This window comes from Triplophysa dalaica, chromosome 4 (assembly GCF_015846415.1).
Source record: "Triplophysa dalaica isolate WHDGS20190420 chromosome 4, ASM1584641v1, whole genome shotgun sequence".
NCBI classification, from domain to species: domain Eukaryota; kingdom Metazoa; phylum Chordata; class Actinopteri; order Cypriniformes; family Nemacheilidae; genus Triplophysa; species Triplophysa dalaica.
The window spans coordinates 27507180-27525982 of record NC_079545.1 but is presented as its reverse complement, the minus strand read 5'-3'; the positions used below and the strand labels follow the sequence as shown (position 1 = coordinate 27525982).

At 39.0% G+C, this 18803-nt stretch overlaps 1 protein-coding gene across 6 annotated transcripts in view; it reads right to left on the bottom strand.

Annotated features, from left to right (window-relative positions):
* Window positions 1-18680, bottom strand: part of mcc (MCC regulator of WNT signaling pathway) — a 57641-nt gene extending 38961 nt beyond the window's left edge. For 2 of the 6 annotated variants that reach the window (XM_056746459.1, XM_056746461.1), the window contains exons 1-4: window positions 17467-18680; window positions 15908-16003; window positions 15567-15811; window positions 15299-15477 (exon numbers count right to left, since the gene is read on the bottom strand). In XM_056746459.1, coding sequence (XP_056602437.1) covers window positions 15299-15477; window positions 15567-15811; window positions 15908-16003; window positions 17467-17618 — 672 coding nt within the window. In that variant the 5' untranslated portion in view covers window positions 17619-18680. Of the gene's footprint in view, window positions 1-7014; window positions 9172-15298; window positions 15478-15566; window positions 15812-15907; window positions 16004-17088 lie in introns of those variants that run through there. The other 4 variants (XM_056746460.1, XM_056746462.1, XM_056746463.1 and 1 more) reach the window with 4 other exon arrangements.
* Between the last annotated feature and the right edge of the window lie 123 nt (window positions 18681-18803).

Below are 18803 nucleotides of genomic sequence, written 5' to 3'. Positions count from 1 at the left end.
CTTCTCTTCTGCACACTATGCACAAAGAGGATGCTATAACACACTTCTCTACTGCACACAATGCACAAAGAGGATGCTATAACACAGATTTCTCAAGTGCACACTATGCACAAAGAGGATGCTATAACACAGATTTCTCAAGTGCACACTATGCACAAAGAGGATGCTATAACACAGATTTCTCAAGTGCACACTATGCACAAAGAGGATGCTATAACACAGATTTCTCAAGTGCACACTATGCACAAAGAGCATGCTATAACACACTAAAACACAATCTTCTAGTGCGCACACAAAATCACAAAGAGCACGCTAAAACACACTTCTATAGTGCACACTATGCACAAAGAGCATGCTGTAACACAGATTTCTCAAGTGCACACAGTGCACAAAGAGCACGCTATAACACACTTCTCTACTGCACACTATGCACAAAGAGGATGCTATAACACACTTCTCTTCTGCACACTATTCACAAAGAGGATGCTATAACACACTTCTCTACTGCACACTATGCACAAAGAGGATGCTATAACACACATTTCTCTAGTGCACACTATGCACAAAGAGCATGCTATAACACACTAAAACACACTCTTCTAGTGCGCACACTATGCACAAAGAGGATGCTATAACACACATTTCTCTAGTGCACACTATGCACAAAGAGCACGCTATAACACACTTCTCTACTGCACACTATGCACAAAGAGGATGCTATAACACACTTCTCTACTGCACACTATGCACAAAGAGGATGCTATAACACACTTCTCTACTGCACACAATGCACAAAGAGGATGCTATAACACAGATTTCTCAAGTGCACACTATGCACAAAGAGGATGCTATAACACAGATTTCTCAAGTGCACACTATGCACAAAGAGCATGCTATAACACACTAAAACACAATCTTCTAGTGCGCACACAAAATCACAAAGAGCACGCTAAAACACACTTCTCTAGTGCACACTATGCACAAAGAGCATGCTGTAACACAGATTTCTCAAGTGCACACTATGCACAAAGAGCATGCTATAACACACTAAAACACAATCTTCTAGTGCGCACACAAAATCACAAAGAGCACGCTAAAACACACTTCTCTAGTGCACACTATGCACAAAGAGCATGCTGTAACACAGATTTCTCAAGTGCACACTATGCACAAAGAGCACGCTATAACACACTTCTCTACTGCACACTATGCACAAAGAGGATGCTATAACACACTTCTCTACTGCACACTATGCACAAAGAGGATGCTATAACACACATTTCTCTAGTGCACACTATGCACAAAGAGCATGCTATAACACACTAAAACACACTCTTCTAGTGCGCACACTATGCACAAAGAGGATGCTATAACACACATTTCTCTAGTGCACACTATGCACAAAGAGCACGCTATAACACACTAAAACACAATCTTCTAGTGCGCACACTATGCACAAAGAGGATGCTATAACACACATTTCTCTACTGCACACTATGCACAAAGAGCACGCTATAACACACTTCTCTACTGCACACTATGCACAAAGAGGATGCTATAACACACTTCTCTTCTGCACACTATTCACAAAGAGGATGCTATAACACACTTCTCTACTGCACACTATGCACAAAGAGGATGCTATAACACACATTTCTCTAGTGCACACTATGCACAAAGAGCATGCTATAACACACTAAAACACACTCTTCTAGTGCGCACACTATGCACAAAGAGGATGCTATAACACATTAAAACACTCTTCTAGTGCGCACACACACACGCACACAAAAACACTAAGCACATGCCATAACACACATTTCTCTAGGGCACACTATACACAAAGCACAACAAGCTAATGCACACTATAACACATTATTCTTCTAATGCGCACACACAAACACAATTTATTGCACACTTCTCTACTGCACACTAGAACACAAAGAGAATGCTTTAACACACATATCTCTAGTGCACAATAACACAAAGTAAAATAAATGTACACTTTCATAGTGCACAATAAAAACAAATTTCTCTAGTCGACAGCAAAAAACGCGCATCTAGTGCACACTAAAACACACTTATTGTACACGACCACACTCTACTGCACACTTCTCTAGCACACCAAAACATTCACATCTCTCTGTTTTGGAGCACAATAAAACACAATTTATTCTACACTTCACTACTGCACACTTAACACACAGATCAAGTGAAACTTAAACTGAATTCTATTACACACTAAAACACACATTTTTTTGCAAATTAAAGTACACACCTTTACAGTGCCAATTACAACACAATTCTAGTGAACAAAATAACATTTATAGTGTTAACTAAAATGTACACTTTTCTGATTCACACTAAAAACATATTGCACACTATAACACACTTCTAGAACGAAGAAAAGGGTATTTTATATCACCAGCAAAAATGTGCACTTTTATAAAGCACACCATGAGTAAACGTCTCAAGTGCAAACTTAAACACACACACATCTAGTGCTTATTTAAAAGCACACTTCTTTTTGTGCACACTACACTATGCAAATCAGTGACACACATCAGCGTCCGATTGAATGTTATAAATAGAGGAGATCTTGAGGCTGAGAGGAAACATAAAGAGAAAAGCCAGAGAAAAACACACAGTTGGAAAGATAAACCACAGAATCGCCCTATTAAATGAAACTAATCCAATGATCACTAAATTAATCAAGTGCTGACTATACAGTGTGTGTGTCTGCATTTCTCTGAAATCAATTGCTAATCTCAAATCTGCCATGACAACAATTATTCTAACACATTACAATCTAAATCAATATATTTGAACAGATTTATAAACACAACTTCAAATTTGGTTTAGTAAACCACACTACTCTAGTGCACACTAAACCACACTACTCTAGTGCACACTAAACCATGAATGATGATAAATGTTTTATTTATTCAGTGAATTCAACTTGGATTGTTCACAGGTTTAGTGTATTTGCTCTACTATTAAACAGCGCTGCATGAACATAAGAAACGAATGAGTTCCATGTCTAGGTGCCCTAGCAGCGCTCTTTAGATTGAACCAGCCCCTTGGCTTCAATAAATCATTGCTTAAAACTGATATGAAATAAAAGCCCTGTTTTGTATCAACACTGGCTCATTGTTCAGGCGGGATGAAGCAGAGGTCTGAGAGCCGGTCAAACCCTCTTTCTTCTCCACCAAGTCCGTCTTGCCTACATAAGATCCATAAATCAAAGTGGCAGCTCGGCCACGCCGTCAAAACACGACCTCCCGTCTTCTCATATTGAGGAAGGAGCAACGCTGACGCCACGTTCACGATCTCCCCTCACATCCGTCAGAGAGCTTTACGACGAGCCATTATACTGAAGACTGCATCAGTCCGCGAGGTTTCCGTCCAACCGTTTGTCAGCCTGATGGAGGATCGGCTCTCAAGTTGCCGGTGAATCTGTGGACATTAGTACACGGACAGAGCAGATCAAATGTTCGGTGGTGAGAAAGTGAAGATTGAGATCACTCACATTGTGACGGTCAAGTGACAGAACTGAAAAGATTTACCTCATTTCTCACAACTTACAGGATTGTTGAGACTCGCATCAACAGGGGTCAAACAAGAACAGTAATTCGGCTCGGGGGAAATTTTGGGGCACAATGGCACTCTGTCCCAGGTCCCGTTAAATTTTGTAGCCTAGTGAATCTAACGCTCACAAAATTCAAATTTTCCAAACTTATTTGTATTTTATAACTAATCTAAAATGTTATTTCACAATTTTTCTGATAATGAATGACTCGTACTGAATATTGATGAAAAGAAACTGAAATTTGATTTCTGATAAAAAATAAAAAGGCTTTAGTTTCACCACAGTTTTTTAGCTCGCTGATAGTGAACTGTGATTGTTTTACCTGGACCAAAGACCCTGGATTACAGATAAGAGTCAGCGGTTTTACCTCTAGTCTCAACATTATTCTGCATTTCAGGATCCCGCTCTGGGATTTGACCTTACAACCACTCAAAAGGTTCGGGTAGAAATGTTCTGATCTTAAAAAGCTCACTGCAGCAAGAAGAGTTGAATGCCAGAGCTAAATCAGCGTGGGGGGGCAGAGGAGAGATAAAAATAGACAGCGGCCCTGTGCTTATCAAACAACTCTTGTACTTTTGGCCGCCTGCCTGCAGGGAGGAGAGACACTGTGTGTTAGATAAAGACATGCCTGTCTTCTGTCTCATGACCGGAGGAGGACACAAGCCGTCAAGTGTGAGAACTGTGAATTCCTGTCATCTAATGCACAAAGACATCAAAACAGTTCAGTTCCTCCAGACATGAAAAATTACACCAGTGTACCTCAATATTTACTATAGTAAATGCTGGTTGAATACATTCTAGTAAATTGTAGTATTCTGAACTATATTACAGTAATTGTTACACTTATGCCTGTGATATGCTTCATTTTCGCATATGCATGGGTTTGGACACATGCGCAATATTGCAATACCTCTTCGGGCCTACAGAGGTCAGGTTTTTCTTATACTACCTTGAATCGATACTCCCAGGACACGGTTGTCAACTGGTGGTTAAACTAATTACTGCAAGAAATGGAATGCGCGACCAGCTTGTACTTTGTAGATGAGGTAACGAAATTCTGGCAGTGCACGTACCCTGATGACGAAATTTGCGCCACGCGCACTGTACGCTGTCCCTCGCATACGCGTACATAAAGAACCATAGTTCAGCCTTTACTGTGTTAATGTGTGTATAGAAAACTTGGAGTCTTAATCTGGATTTAATAATTAATCTGGAGTATTTTATAGCTACTGTTAGATGTTGTAAATGTGTACTACAATAAAATAATAACCTACAGTAAATACCGTAGCATACTCTATCATTTAAGTATACTACAGTATATTGAAGTAACTTTGTATACTATAGTGCTCTGTAATGTAAACTATAGTGAATTAATAAACTGTACTAAATACTGTAGCATACTTTAAAATGTACTATAGTGAACTGCAGCATACTATAGTACATTACAGTTATTACTACACTTTGTTCACGTAGACTACAGTATTCTGTATTATTATTAACTTTAGTGAATTGCTAAACTGTAGCTAATCCTTTAGCATACTTTAATAATAACTATAGTAAACTATGGCAAATTTAATATTCTGCAGTATATAATAGTAATTATTACACTTTGTTAATGTGTGATACACTTTTCTTTAGTATTATCTATAGTGAACTGATAAACTAAAGCAAATACTGTCGTACACTTCAGTGTTTACTATAGTAAACTGTATGATAATACGGTACATTATAGTAATTACTACACTTTGTAAATGTATGCTACAATATTCTGTATTATTATTAAGTACAGTAAACTGATAAACTGCAATACCGTAGCATCCTTGAAATTTTACTATAGTAAACGGTGGTCAATTTAGTATTCTGCAGTATATTATAGTAATTGTTACACTTTGTTGATGTGCGATACACTATTATGTAGTATGAACTGTCGTGAACTGCTAAACTGTAGTAAATCATGTAGCATGCTTGAAGATTTACTACGGTAGGGCACAGAAGCATTAACATTACTATAGTAAACTAGAAAATTTCTAATATACTTGAATGTATTCTTTCATGTGGATATGCAGTCATCTCAAGTGTTGTTTTACCTCGGAAGAGTATTCGTTTCATTTTCTTTTCTTTCTCTTTTTTGTATCTGTGGTTTGCTGTCGATTACCATGGGTGCCTTTTCAGAACAAAAAAACTTGAATCACGTTTTCAGTCCGAGGCAACAATTGTGTAGCCAAACTTTATGCGCAGATAGTGTTAAAAAGCGTGTCCCATATTGTGATGTAATTAATAGTTGCAAAGTTAAAACATTTACACTAGCGTTATTTGTTGTAATCGCTGGCATGACCCTCACAGTGAGAAAGAAGACATTCTGATGAAAATCCCCTTGAGATATTCCTCAAGACACAGAGACTACATATCTGAAGCTATCTGAGATCAATGCACGTGAACCGCTGTAAACATCCTCGGGCCACACAACCAGCGTTTCTTGACAAGCACCAGCTGTTGTTAACTCCACCTCAGGCTGAACATCTCAGACAAACACGTGTCCGGACAATGAAAACCGTACGCTAGCTGGTGCACACTGAAGATGTTCTCTATTGAGGATTTCAAGATTCTGTCAAGCAGTCACAACTCATAAAACACACGCGAGGTCGCAGACGAGTTATTACAAGCACGGCGGCTTTTGCGCTACAGGCGGTCACAACATAAACCTATAAATCTGAACAGAAAATCTCGCAACGGATCGTTCATTGTAATGCATTCGGCAGACGATGATTCACGAAGATAAGAATCACAGATGAGATCTTTCTCAATTATTTCTTCTAGACACCAATATGAGCAGAAGGAAACGTCTACTGCGTCTCCAAGATTTCTCCTGAGAAAAAGAGTCAAACGTGTCCATCATGTGAGTTTGAGAAGAGATGTCAACGACATGTCAAACTGAGCTCTGATCTGTCAAGTTGGCAATCAAAAGTCAATTTTATTGAAGATCACAAACATTTCTCAAACAGACATGTGTGAGACTAAGACCAAACACAAATGAGAACTGCATCTTTAAAAGTAGCAAACACTGAGCAATGACGTTTTCCTCCGAGTTTGAAACACTTCAGATATTCTCTGTCAAATGTCTGGGTTGGGTGTAGAGCTCGAGTTTCAATAATGAATGTTAAAAGGTCCTCTGAGAGCTTTAGCCGAACGAGACGACACGAGAACACATTCCTTCACTGTCATCTTCACCGTACCATGAATATAACCTTCTGAAGTTTAAGAGTGACACGGCCGTACATCAACTTAAAGACATCAGACACTAAAAGCCCTTCAGTATGTCAGTGGAGCGCTTTAAGACGCGTCACTTTAGCATGTGAGATGGGCAGGAGATGTTTTCAACACACGCTGCATTTCTCAAGGACAGACCTGCATGTAACGTGTCTTACCTCCTGTCCCTCGGCTGCCTTCTCTCCTTTAGCGCTTACTGACACTCCGGAGTTCATGGTCCCGTAACTCTCAGAGCCAATCGTGATTCCAGGGATAGAAACCCAGCGCAAGGGCAGACACCTCGGATCAGAAGAGAGCCGCTGGTGTTCTCAGGTTCCTTCTGTAATCCACGCACGCTGAGGGAAGCTCATCCTCCACTTCACCGCCACAATCCTGCAGTATTCCACGTGTAATCCGCACCAGAACGAGTTAAATCCACACCGCTCCGCACATTCCCAAAGCCAGCCGGAGACTCCCGGCAGCAGCTCTGCGCTGCTCCGTCTCACACAGAAACACACACACACACACACACACACACTGCCCATGAGTGAGCGAGAGAGGGAGGGAGGGCGGGCGAGCGAGAGAAAGAGAGATCGAGAGCTGCTCAGGGCCTCACAGCTGCATGAACAGACAGTGTGTTTGTGTGTGTTTGTATTGTGTGTTGTGTGTGTGAGTGTGTTTGTGCAAATTATGTGTGTCTGTTTGTGTGTATTATGTGTTTGTGCTTTTGTGAATTTTAAGTGTGTGTTTGTATTGTATGTGTGAGTGTGTTTGTGTGTTTTTGTGTTTGAGTGTGTGGGTGAATAGTGTGCGTATGTGTGTGTATTATGTGTATGTGTGTGTTTGAGTATACTTGGATTTTCATGTGTACTGGAGTCTTTAAATTAAAAAAAAGTTGTGTGTATTATGTGTGAGTGTTTGTTTGTTTGTGTGTGCATTATGTGCATGTGTATTATGTGTGTGTTTGAGTGTACATGTGTGCTTGCATTTAAATCTGTACTGCAGTCTTTAAACGCATCAAAACGTGTGTGTGTTAGAAGAGTGTCTGTGTGCACAAGTGACTGCTGTGAGTGTGTGTGTGATGGTTGTGTGTGTGTCTAAGCTGTCTGCTCTACTGGACACTGCATAACTGAAGGAGTGTGTGTTTAACATGTGTTTTTGTGTTCCTATAAAGAGTGAGAGACTTTTGCAACATCATGACTGTAAATGAAAACAGAATTTTCATTTTTGGGTGAACTGTTTCTTTAACAGACCGTGACATTAATTTGTGTTACCTTGTGTGTTTTTCTTTAGTCTCTGAGAGTCACTGGCTGAGCTCCAGAGCGTTCACTGCCCTCTCTCTCTCTTTCTGATCCTCTTGAGTAGATTCTATCTCTCACTCTCTGTCGGCTTTAATTCAGGTGTGTTATGATGTTAAAGCTATCTTTCATCAAACAGTCTGTTTGTACAGATAAAACACACAATGCTTCAGTGTGATTAGAGATGCTTACGCTGACAGAGATGAATCTGTTTGTGTGTATTTCCATCCTCAAAGAAGCAAACGCCGATGTTTTAACATACTGAACTGCGGACAGATTTAAAATAATTCTAGAGCTCCCTCTAGTGAAGCCCTCAGGTGAGATTTATACATTTAAAGGGACAGTTCACCAAAAAAACAAGACTGCTGTCTTCATTCACCCACAAGAACAGACATACAGTGTTAACACAGTTAAAGTGAAATGGGCTGCTGAGCACTTTAATGTAAAAAGCAAAGCACAATAAGAGTAAAGATAAAGAAGAAGTATTCCTTTATTCAAGGAGTTTAAAGCATGTCAAAAGATGTAGTTTCAGACCCGCATGACTTTTCCAGGAAACACAAATGATAAAATGAGAATGACTAAAGCAGTCCGTGTTCACACTTGACTTCATTTGTTAGCTGCTAGCATCTGTTTTACATTATAATCCTGTGGAGTAAACTGTGTTTTCAAAAAACGTCATATTTTAAACACCAGCGCCGGCAACTTTTAGTTGTAAAAGTACAACTTTTCTAAAAAAAAAAACGTCAAGCTCCTTTTCACAGCTAACCAATGACAAGCCAGTAGTGTGTCGTTTCCATAACAACATGCGAGGGAGGTTATTGGTCGGGCAGAATCAAGCTCGAAAAAATAAAATGGCTGCCGAAACGCCGGTTGGAGCATTGTTTTGTATAAATGTAAGTTAAACTTTCACCTTCAATAACTTTTGATTGCATTTCTATCGAGAAATGAGTATTATAATTTGTAAATATCTGATTAGTTATTTCAAATACGCTCTCTGTTTATAATTCAAATAGACTTCTGTTACACTGTCTATCTGTTTCTCTGGGCTGCCTTTTTGCACAGACGCAGCCTCTGAAGTCATGGCATTCGGCTGCTATTTGTAATTTTTTACTTAAAAAGCGTTTTTGTCAACTTTTTCTTGTCAAAAAGACATCAAGTGTGTTAATGTCCTAAGGTCACCTTTACACGATGAAAAACCTTTGCTTTTCGGAAAGTTTAACGTACACATGGCAGCGCTATCAAAACAGTCTCATTTACACGGATCCAGGAAAACGAATAAAAACGCTGAACTATGGTGACGATGTTATTGTGTAAAGAAACAGGACGTGCCTTGGCACATACACATGCACAGTTGTATAAGGCAATAGTCTGTTTCCGCTGGTTTTATTAGTGCAGCAAATCCACATTTGGCTGGGGAAACATTATTATATAGTCCAGCAGCGAGAGCACACAGTACGGGAAGCAGCCATATTGTTTTGGCTATACTTGCGCGACCGAGTGTGTAATACGCATGCGAGTGGCGTCATCGGAGAGTTCCGTCTTGCAATTTACAATTTGACCAGAGTAAAGTGTTTTTAAACATGGCACTAACATAATTCTTATATTCTATGTTCAAAAGGATGTTAAATTATAATTGATTCATAATATTAATAAATAAATGTAGAGGGTCACCTACACACCATCATTAAAACCTCTCAGCCTTTAAACCTCCCTCCTCAACAAATTTCTCTATCAGCTCCCTGCAGACTCTCTCTCTCTTTCTCTCTCTCTCTCGCTCTCACACACACACACACACGCACACACACACACATGCACGTCTACCCAGCCGGGAATATCACTGATATGCACAATTACTTGCCCGATATGGCTAAGCACCCTCTTCAATGGACTGGAAATCACTACAATGTTATTACCCACAATGCAACAGCACGCACAGAACTCACACAAGACTTTAAATCAACAACAAAAACTGATTCATGTTTTCAATAAAATAAACATCTATTACATCCTTTAGTCTCCAACAAAACGAAGGCCAGTGCCTGAAAACACAATTCGCATTAAACGTCAAAATTACATCACTCGATGTACAGACATACATGTATCGTACAGATGTACGCAATTCTCAAAACTCAAAACTTTTTTCCAATTAATTTAGAAAAAAAAACATTCATGCACATAACAAAACAGAGGGAGGACACAACTGGAACATTCAGTCAAGACTTTAAATTGTATAATGTCTTATCTTAGACAGAATGATAGACACGTACAGCCACCTTCTTTTTTGGTGTTTCATGAAAAAGAAAGTCATGCGAATTGGGAACAAGCTAGCCAGAATTTTCCCATTTTGCTGAGCTCTATCTTTCAACATACGCTGAATTAAATTCACCTCGCATTGAGGCTGTTTGTAAAAAAACAGCAGGTGTGACCAAAAAAGAAATAAAATACACAGGAAGGAGATGTCACGGAGGCATTCTGGTAAAGCAATTTTAAACGGTAAACATCTGTTTGCTAACAAAGGTTAAACAGAATTCACATTTATCATTTTAAACCATTCCCATGGAGGGGGTGCAGCCTTTCATCTGTTTTCTAAAGGATAAAACACACACACACACAAACAGAGCGCCGGACCTCTTTAACAAGCACAATTGACCGGCACAGAATCCAGCGTCTGTGTAAAAGAAAGTGCTTGACACAGCGATGTGGAGTATGATGAGAGAGCGCTGATGGACAGAGAGCAGAGCTGACGCCAAATTAAACTAGCAGGACAACAACATTCATTCAGTATAAAAGAACGAGAGCATCACAACCCGGCGGACACCATCTGCCACACGAGACACTAGGGATTTAACAATTCACAAAACGATTTTTTCACAATTTTTTTAACGAAATGAGTTTAGACAAATGAGAGATGAACAACTGTTTATTATTTCTCAATTCCTGCACATTTCATTCTTTTGTAGACATGAATATCTCTAAACTGGAATTTTAAAACAAATTCCTAATCAAATAAATAATAAATAATACAAAAGTCTCTTTAATATAAAGACACCAAGACTTTGTATGTGCTTTTCGTAACGTGGGTTTTTATAATATATATATTTTTAAGAAATATCAACATATCCATGTTTGCAGTAAACACAGCGGCCTCTGCTGTTCAAAACATGTCTTCATTTAACATCTCAACCGATGCGAATCGTCACATATTATAATTGATTTTCATCCGGGTCACGGTGAGTCACTACATCCCTACGAGTCAATTATCTCAACTCACACCAGACAACAAATAATATAGAGAATTTCGATTTCAACATGGCCAAATATGAACTGCTTTTAAACAAGTGTCAAACAGCATCACTATTGACCTCCCGGATGAACCTACGCAGCGGGGTGAAGCTCTCAGTCTTAACTAATCCTGTAATGACATGAAGTGAATGGTGCGGAAAGCCTCGTGGATCGACTCGATGGCTGATTGAATTGGTTGATCTCGTTGCACTAAGGACATTGCAGGTTTTACCATTTTACCAGCTACCCACATGAAAATTGAGTACTGTAGTATACTTTGATATTTAGTAGGTGTACGCCGTCACAAACTATCTAAATACTACATTGTTACTGAACCTTACCAGTGTAAACATTGAAGTATTGTTACTACAGCTCTTCAGATCAATAGAATTACTACAGAATACTAAAGTAAAGTAACAAAGTGTAGGATTAATCGTAGTATTATACAGTAGATATTAAGGTACACTCTACAGTATTTCACTATAGTAAAACTATACAGAATACAAATTAATGAGTAAAAACAGTATTTTTCTGTAGTATTTATAATTCTGCAGTTACAATCAACTATGATGCTAGAAAACACAGGTCGTGCAGCTGAAAATATCACTCGTCTTCAAAACTGTGGGCCACATATTCAATAATATCATGAATAACTAAATTTCATCACTACTACACGTTGTTGGAAACAATGCAGAACAAACAAACAAAAGAATCTCTGTTAAGACACTCCTAGACTTTTCCTTGAACATTATTAAAGAACGGACTGAAAGAATTGAGCAATCTGAAAATGGTTTGCAATGAGCTGCACTCAACGTGACTTTGACAAATGGTGGACATGCATTAGTGTGATGAGAGTAGTGGAGATTAGAGCCGCGCACGGAACATAACACCCGTTATAAAACCTGCTGTCTCGCTCTCAGTCAAATCTGTGAGAAACTGTTTGACCAGCTTTCTTTCTGTCCAAAAATCAGATCCAGGTTATAACTGTGATATATAGAATACGCTGTAAGGCACCCAAATAAACTTCTTCTAGCTGCTGTTTAGTTCTGCTGTAAAACACAACGTGCTCTTTTACATCCACATTCCTGAAGAAATTAATTAGCTTGAAAAAGAGACGGACATAAAACGGGAAACACACTTTCCCACAAACCCACTTTAACTAGTCAATAAAAGCCTGATATAACCCGACTAATGAAGAGAACTGTGACCTTCAGGGAAAAAAAACCTAATACACTTTAGTCTCAATAAAGCTTAACACTTCTTCATCTAAAGTATTTCCAGCTTTTAAAAAAACATGCAGTACGGCTTGTGTTTGTGCTACATTTACATTTATGCACTTGGCAGATGCTTTTATCCAAAGCGACTTACATTGCTTTATCCTATACATTTTACATAGGTATTTGCAATCCCCTGGAATCGAACCCACAAGCTTGCAATGTTAAAGCAATGCTCTGACCACTGAGCTACAGGAAAGGAGTTGAACAATAATTATGAAGAAAACCATCATAGACCCACGCAGGCACAACACACTGGCTAAACATCTTCTTCATAAAGCAAAGATGCAGAAATAGAGCTGCAGAAAGAACATAAACACACAAATACAGCTCCAGCACATGCTCATGATGCACATGCTCTCCAACGCTTTCACTACTGAAACCGGATCAGTTCTATAACAGCCATACAGCAGAACATCAGAGCTGTTAAAACAATCATCGCACAACTGCACACACACAAACAGTGCTGTGTGTGTGTCACACTTCCACTAATAGTTCCCATATGTGAGTGAGAACAGCCCGAATAAACTGATAAAAAAGAACAATCACAGAATGACACACCCCAAACGCACACACACACAGTCACACACTCAAACACATGGGCCTGCTCAAACACACACACAGACATGCACGCTCATACACACTCCAGCTCACTCACACGTTCAAACACACAAACACACACACACACGTTCAAACACACACACATGCACGCACGCATATGCTCACACAAACAGTCACACTCATGCTCACACACACGCAAATATCCACGTTAAACACACACGCACACATTCAAAGACACACACACATGCATGCACATGCTTTCACACACAAATACTCACACACACATGTTCAAACAAACAAACAAACAAACAAACATACACACATTCAAAGACACACGCACTCAAACACACACGCACGCACACACACATACAAACACACACGCTCACACAAATGCTCAAACACACCCACATTCAAACAAACAAACATACACACAAGCACTCAAGCACAAACATCCTCACACACGCTTGTGCACACACACGCATGCATGCATACTTAAACACCCAAACACGCACGCATGGACACGCACATAAACATTAACAAACATGAGCTAGCTCACTCACAGGCATAAATGTGTCTCCAGATCACATCTGGCTCATATTTCAACCCACAATCCAAAAGGAAGAACCTTTGTAATATGAAATAATCTCATATATAATTCAACCATTCAAGAACTCATAGAAAACCTTTTTAAAATCCATCAAGAACTATTCCAGGTTCAAGACGATCATCAATCGGCCAAACCATGTAATGTAACGCAATGCTGATGACTTTAAAAACATCATTTTTACAAATCCATCAAAATCTAAATTACGGTGAGGCACCTTTAAAAGTTGTAATCCTAAAAGGAATTATAAAAGTCAAGTGTCTAGAGACATTACTGGTCATGTGAGAGTTAAGAATTTCAGTCCACTTTCACTACCAGCTGACTGAAAAACAACCCAGTACCAGATGTCACAACAGACACAAGCTCACATCTCTTCATTTCATCGAAAAAGACTTACACAACAGAACAAGATATATGATTCTTATTAATATGAATGAACTGATAGTGTGTGGTGTCACAAAAAAATGATTTCATTTCATTGCAACATTGTGATGTTTATTAGATTTTTACATTGGACACGATACCCCCCCAGAGGATTACTTTGACATTCGTTCATTTCTTTAATATCATGTCTTCTCCTTAATATTTTGTTTTTGTACTCTTTCTCAAAGGTTTTGGTTTCAAGTATTGTTAATAATATATATATATATATTTGTATGTTTGTAGGTGCATAATTTATAATCTTATTGGATTATGATTTAGTATTTGCATGTGTTTACATATTGATGGATAATTATTATTTCACAATTATAATTGTATTTTTTTGGGATGTCACTTGATCCTTGTACACCTGGAGGTATAAATTGGGGTTCATTTATGTTGTTGAATTGTCTGATAAAGATCCCGTGTGCTTGAAAGTCACGCACCCTTCGAAAGTCTTTGAAGTAAGAAAGTATTTCTGATATCTTTTTTGGAGCTCTGGTGTGCCAGCTTTTGATACTACTTCGATTTACTCTCTTGCTCAAACACCCATTTGAGATTGATGTGCTTGTTTTTGTCCTCCCTATCAACGCAACATGAAATCAAAAAGACGTGTTCAACAGAAATTCAAACCGACTTCATGAAAAACAGAGAAAACGAAGAAGCAAACCATAGAAATAAGATCTATGGAACGCTCTCATCCGTAACAATAACAAACTCACAGCAGACAGACGATGAGCGTCATCTACACACCAGAACAACACAATACACCACCACAGAGTTCCTCTACAAAACAAACATTTATCAAAGAATCCTCTTATCAACATCTTATTTATAATTGTATGGGGTTCTTGGCTCAATTTTTGAGTAGATTAAAAACATCCCTGATCTTTCATTGGAGGATCTTCAGATCAGTGTATTTATTTCTAGATAGTTCCATTAAATACAGTTACTTTGAAGTAGGGCTTTTATAAAAAAATCAGATTTTTTATCAGCTTTTGATGATATAACCAGTCAGACTCACCGTATTGGCCAGGTCCAGGTAACTGCCGCTCAGAGAGCCACTGGAGTCGGTCATGAGCTGGTGAAAGGCCGCTGAAGGCTCACTGGGGTGTTCTAGAAGCTTCTGGAGGAGAGGCGAGTTCAGGTCTGGAGTCAGTAAATCTCTCGCTCCAGAATCATATTCCCAACTCTCTCGAGCTCCTGAAGCAAAGCACACGCATACAAACACCTGAATTCATTTCACAGCACTTCAGCGGGTCTTTAAAGCTTCCGTTAAAACAACAACACACCTAAACTATTCTCACTGCTGGTTGGCCCAGAAGCGACGGGTTCCTGATGATTTTTCCTCTCCGAGTCACCGGACAGAAGAGATAGCTGTCCTTCTTCCTTACGGATCTCACTGACCAACTGCATGCGACAGCGTGTGAAGTCCTGGAAGGAAATCATCCCCCGTTTATCCGCTCCAAGCTGACCCATAATCTCAGCGACAGACTCCTCCATGTTCAACTGCCGGCAGACCATCAACAAATCATTTCTAAAAGAGAAAGAGAACCCATCAATTTCACTACATTCGGCAAAAAAACTAAAAAGGCAAATGGAGATGGTGGTCTAGTGGGTTAAACCACTGAACTGGTAAATCAAAGGTTGCTGGTTCGATCCCAGCAGCCACCACCAGTGTGTCCTTGAGCAAGACACTTTACTCCATGTTGCTCCAGGGGGATTGTCCCTGTAATAAGTGCACTGTAAGTCGCTTTGTATAAAAGTGTCTGCTAAATGACTAAATGTAAATGTTAATGTAAATCAACACTGTTCCTATAATGCAGGTCCGTGTCTCCTTAATGATGACTCTGATCTATGAACTTTGTAATTTATTAAAAGAGTTTTATTCAAAAAAATCTTCAGAATCTGAAAGACAGGCTAAAGCTACATATGATACAAGTACAAAAACATCACAAAGATGTGAACAAAAATAAACCGGTGAATGAATAAAGCAAATGTTTTAGATTCCTGTTTCTTAGCATGGTTTGTCTGTTGCTTCCCAAAAGTTAATAAAAAAAGTTAAGGATGAAAAAACACAAATAGCAAAAGAAAGAGGCAATAGAAAAAATATATATTTTTGTAATTTCTTTAGAAATATCGTAACACTTTACAATAAGGTGCGATTTGTTAACAGTAATAAATGCATTAGCTAACATTGAACACTTTAGTTTCTCAGTATATTATACTGATTGTTTATGTCAAACAGTTATTCATGTTAATTCATTGTGAATTCACTAATGTTAACAGTGACAACGTTTGATTTTAATAGTGTATTAGTAAATGCTGAAATTAACATAAACTAACAAATGCTGTATAAGTATTGTTCATTATTTGTTTATGTTAGCTAAAGCATTAACATATTTATCACTTCAAAATCACTTTAACCCTCAACATCTATCAAAATAGATTTTTTTATGTTCAAATGAAATCCCAGAATGCTGTTGCAAGTAACCCAAATACTGTACGAGTAAATGAGTAATAATAATAATAGTAGTGAATTGAGATATTATCAAAACAATTATCAAAAAGAGCGACAAAACTATTTCTGAAGCACTTCTAAATCTCAACGTGTTAAAAAGATCCATAAAGGTAATATATTTTTGCACAGAAAAGAAAGTAATGTGTGTCAAGTTAAAATCGGTGTTAATAATCAGTAAACGCAAGACCCTCAAGTTGACACGTCGATGTTAAACAAGCTTTTAAAAGGACACGGTGGGTCTCCAAGACCCCCAAATCAAACACGAGGGTTCAGAGCACAAAACACGAGGTTACCTGTCAAAACACCCGCGAGAAAAAGAAACAACGCATGAACGTGTTTAAGCGGAGTTCACAAACTTGTGTCAAGAAGCTGAAACGTTTGGCGGAGGAGTTCAAGGCTGCAACAACTCCCGTCACTTCCGAGGCTGCAGCGAACAAACGACCGAGCGCGAGCAGCGCCACGCGAACAAACTCCACAAACACGTCCGCGTGTTACTTTGCGTCCCTGTCGCGAGTTAAAATGTTACATTGTTGCATCGAGACCGTTCGTTCAAATCGCAACATTGTATCGAGCGCTCGTGACGTCACTCCTCTAGCCCGCTCCGCTCACGAAAGTTCTACTCAGCGCGTGAACTTCTTGCAGCCCGCGCTCGTGCGTGCGTGTTTTCTGACCGGTTAATGAATCCGTCCCCGTCACCGTCGCACGTCTGGAAAAGCCGCCGCACGCGCTCATCCTCCGCGGTGCTGGACGAATCGCTGCTGCCGCTGCTCACGCTCGCCTCCGCCGCCATCATGAACGCCGCGCGCTCCCGCCTGCGCTCCATGCTTCACAAGCCGCGTGGGGCGTTTCTCTGGGTGGTCGGGCTTACGTTTGCCATGCAATAGTTGTCATGTGGAGGTGTTCATACTGTGACCCCACAAGCATCAGAATTCACATTTATAATCGCACCCCACACCATTTAATGAATACACGTTGACTGTACTTAGTAAATATTCCCCTGATTATTGATAAAGCTCTAGAACCATAGACATGACGTCATTGTGCCTTTATACACAAATGCTGCTTGAGAAGACATCAGGGCATTGAGTGAGGTCCTCAACTTCCAGAGGAGTTTGGTTCCAATTCTTGAGACTGTGATGTTTTCGGAAAGAGGAACAGGACGAGGTCCTCGGCCCTGTCGCTTGAGCTAGACTGAATTAAAGAACCCAATGAACTCTTATGTGTTTAGGTCCATTTAATCCTTCACAGAACACAGAACCAGTGAGTTTGAGGAAGTGTAAGTAAGCATGCGTGAAATGACAGGACACAAGAAACACTGAAGACAATGGTAGGTTAAAAGCAGAAAGTCCCAAACTAAACATCAGCCATCCATCCAAAACGTTTTATAAGCCTTGAAATGAGAGGAAGTACACGACAAGGAGGCTGATTGGTTTAAAAAGGAAACTGGAGGAGAACATTTATAATAGATGGTTGGAGTACGAAATCATATTTCGCTGAATTTTCATGTTTTTTATGTTGCTTGTAATAAATTACAACGCAGCTAAATGACTGTCATGTGTTGGTCCACATTATGTAGTTTAACAACATTTAACTGAAGGACCGATGGCTCAAGTTAACAATCCAAGCTCAAAATTATGATGAATTTAAAGTTAAGCAAAGCAAGAATAGCTCAAAAGTAACTTTAAAAATCTCATTTTCATTTTTTGTTTTGTTGTTGATGTTTTTCTTTCTTCTTGAATTTGTTCATTTGTGCTTATAAGAAAATGATTCCTCCTGTAATTATTCTGTGATCTCTTAAGGTTGAATAAAAACTTATTTGACAATATAAAAAAATCTTATTTTGACCAAAACTACTGTTAAATGTGTAAACTGTATATTTTGACAGCAATATGCATCATGTCACTGTACTTTGGCACTTTTCTCTTGAACTTTTACAATCAACTGAAAAGGAATTCTGGACATTTAAGGATCAAAATAATCCTCCGTTAAAAGAAAGTCTGAACGATAA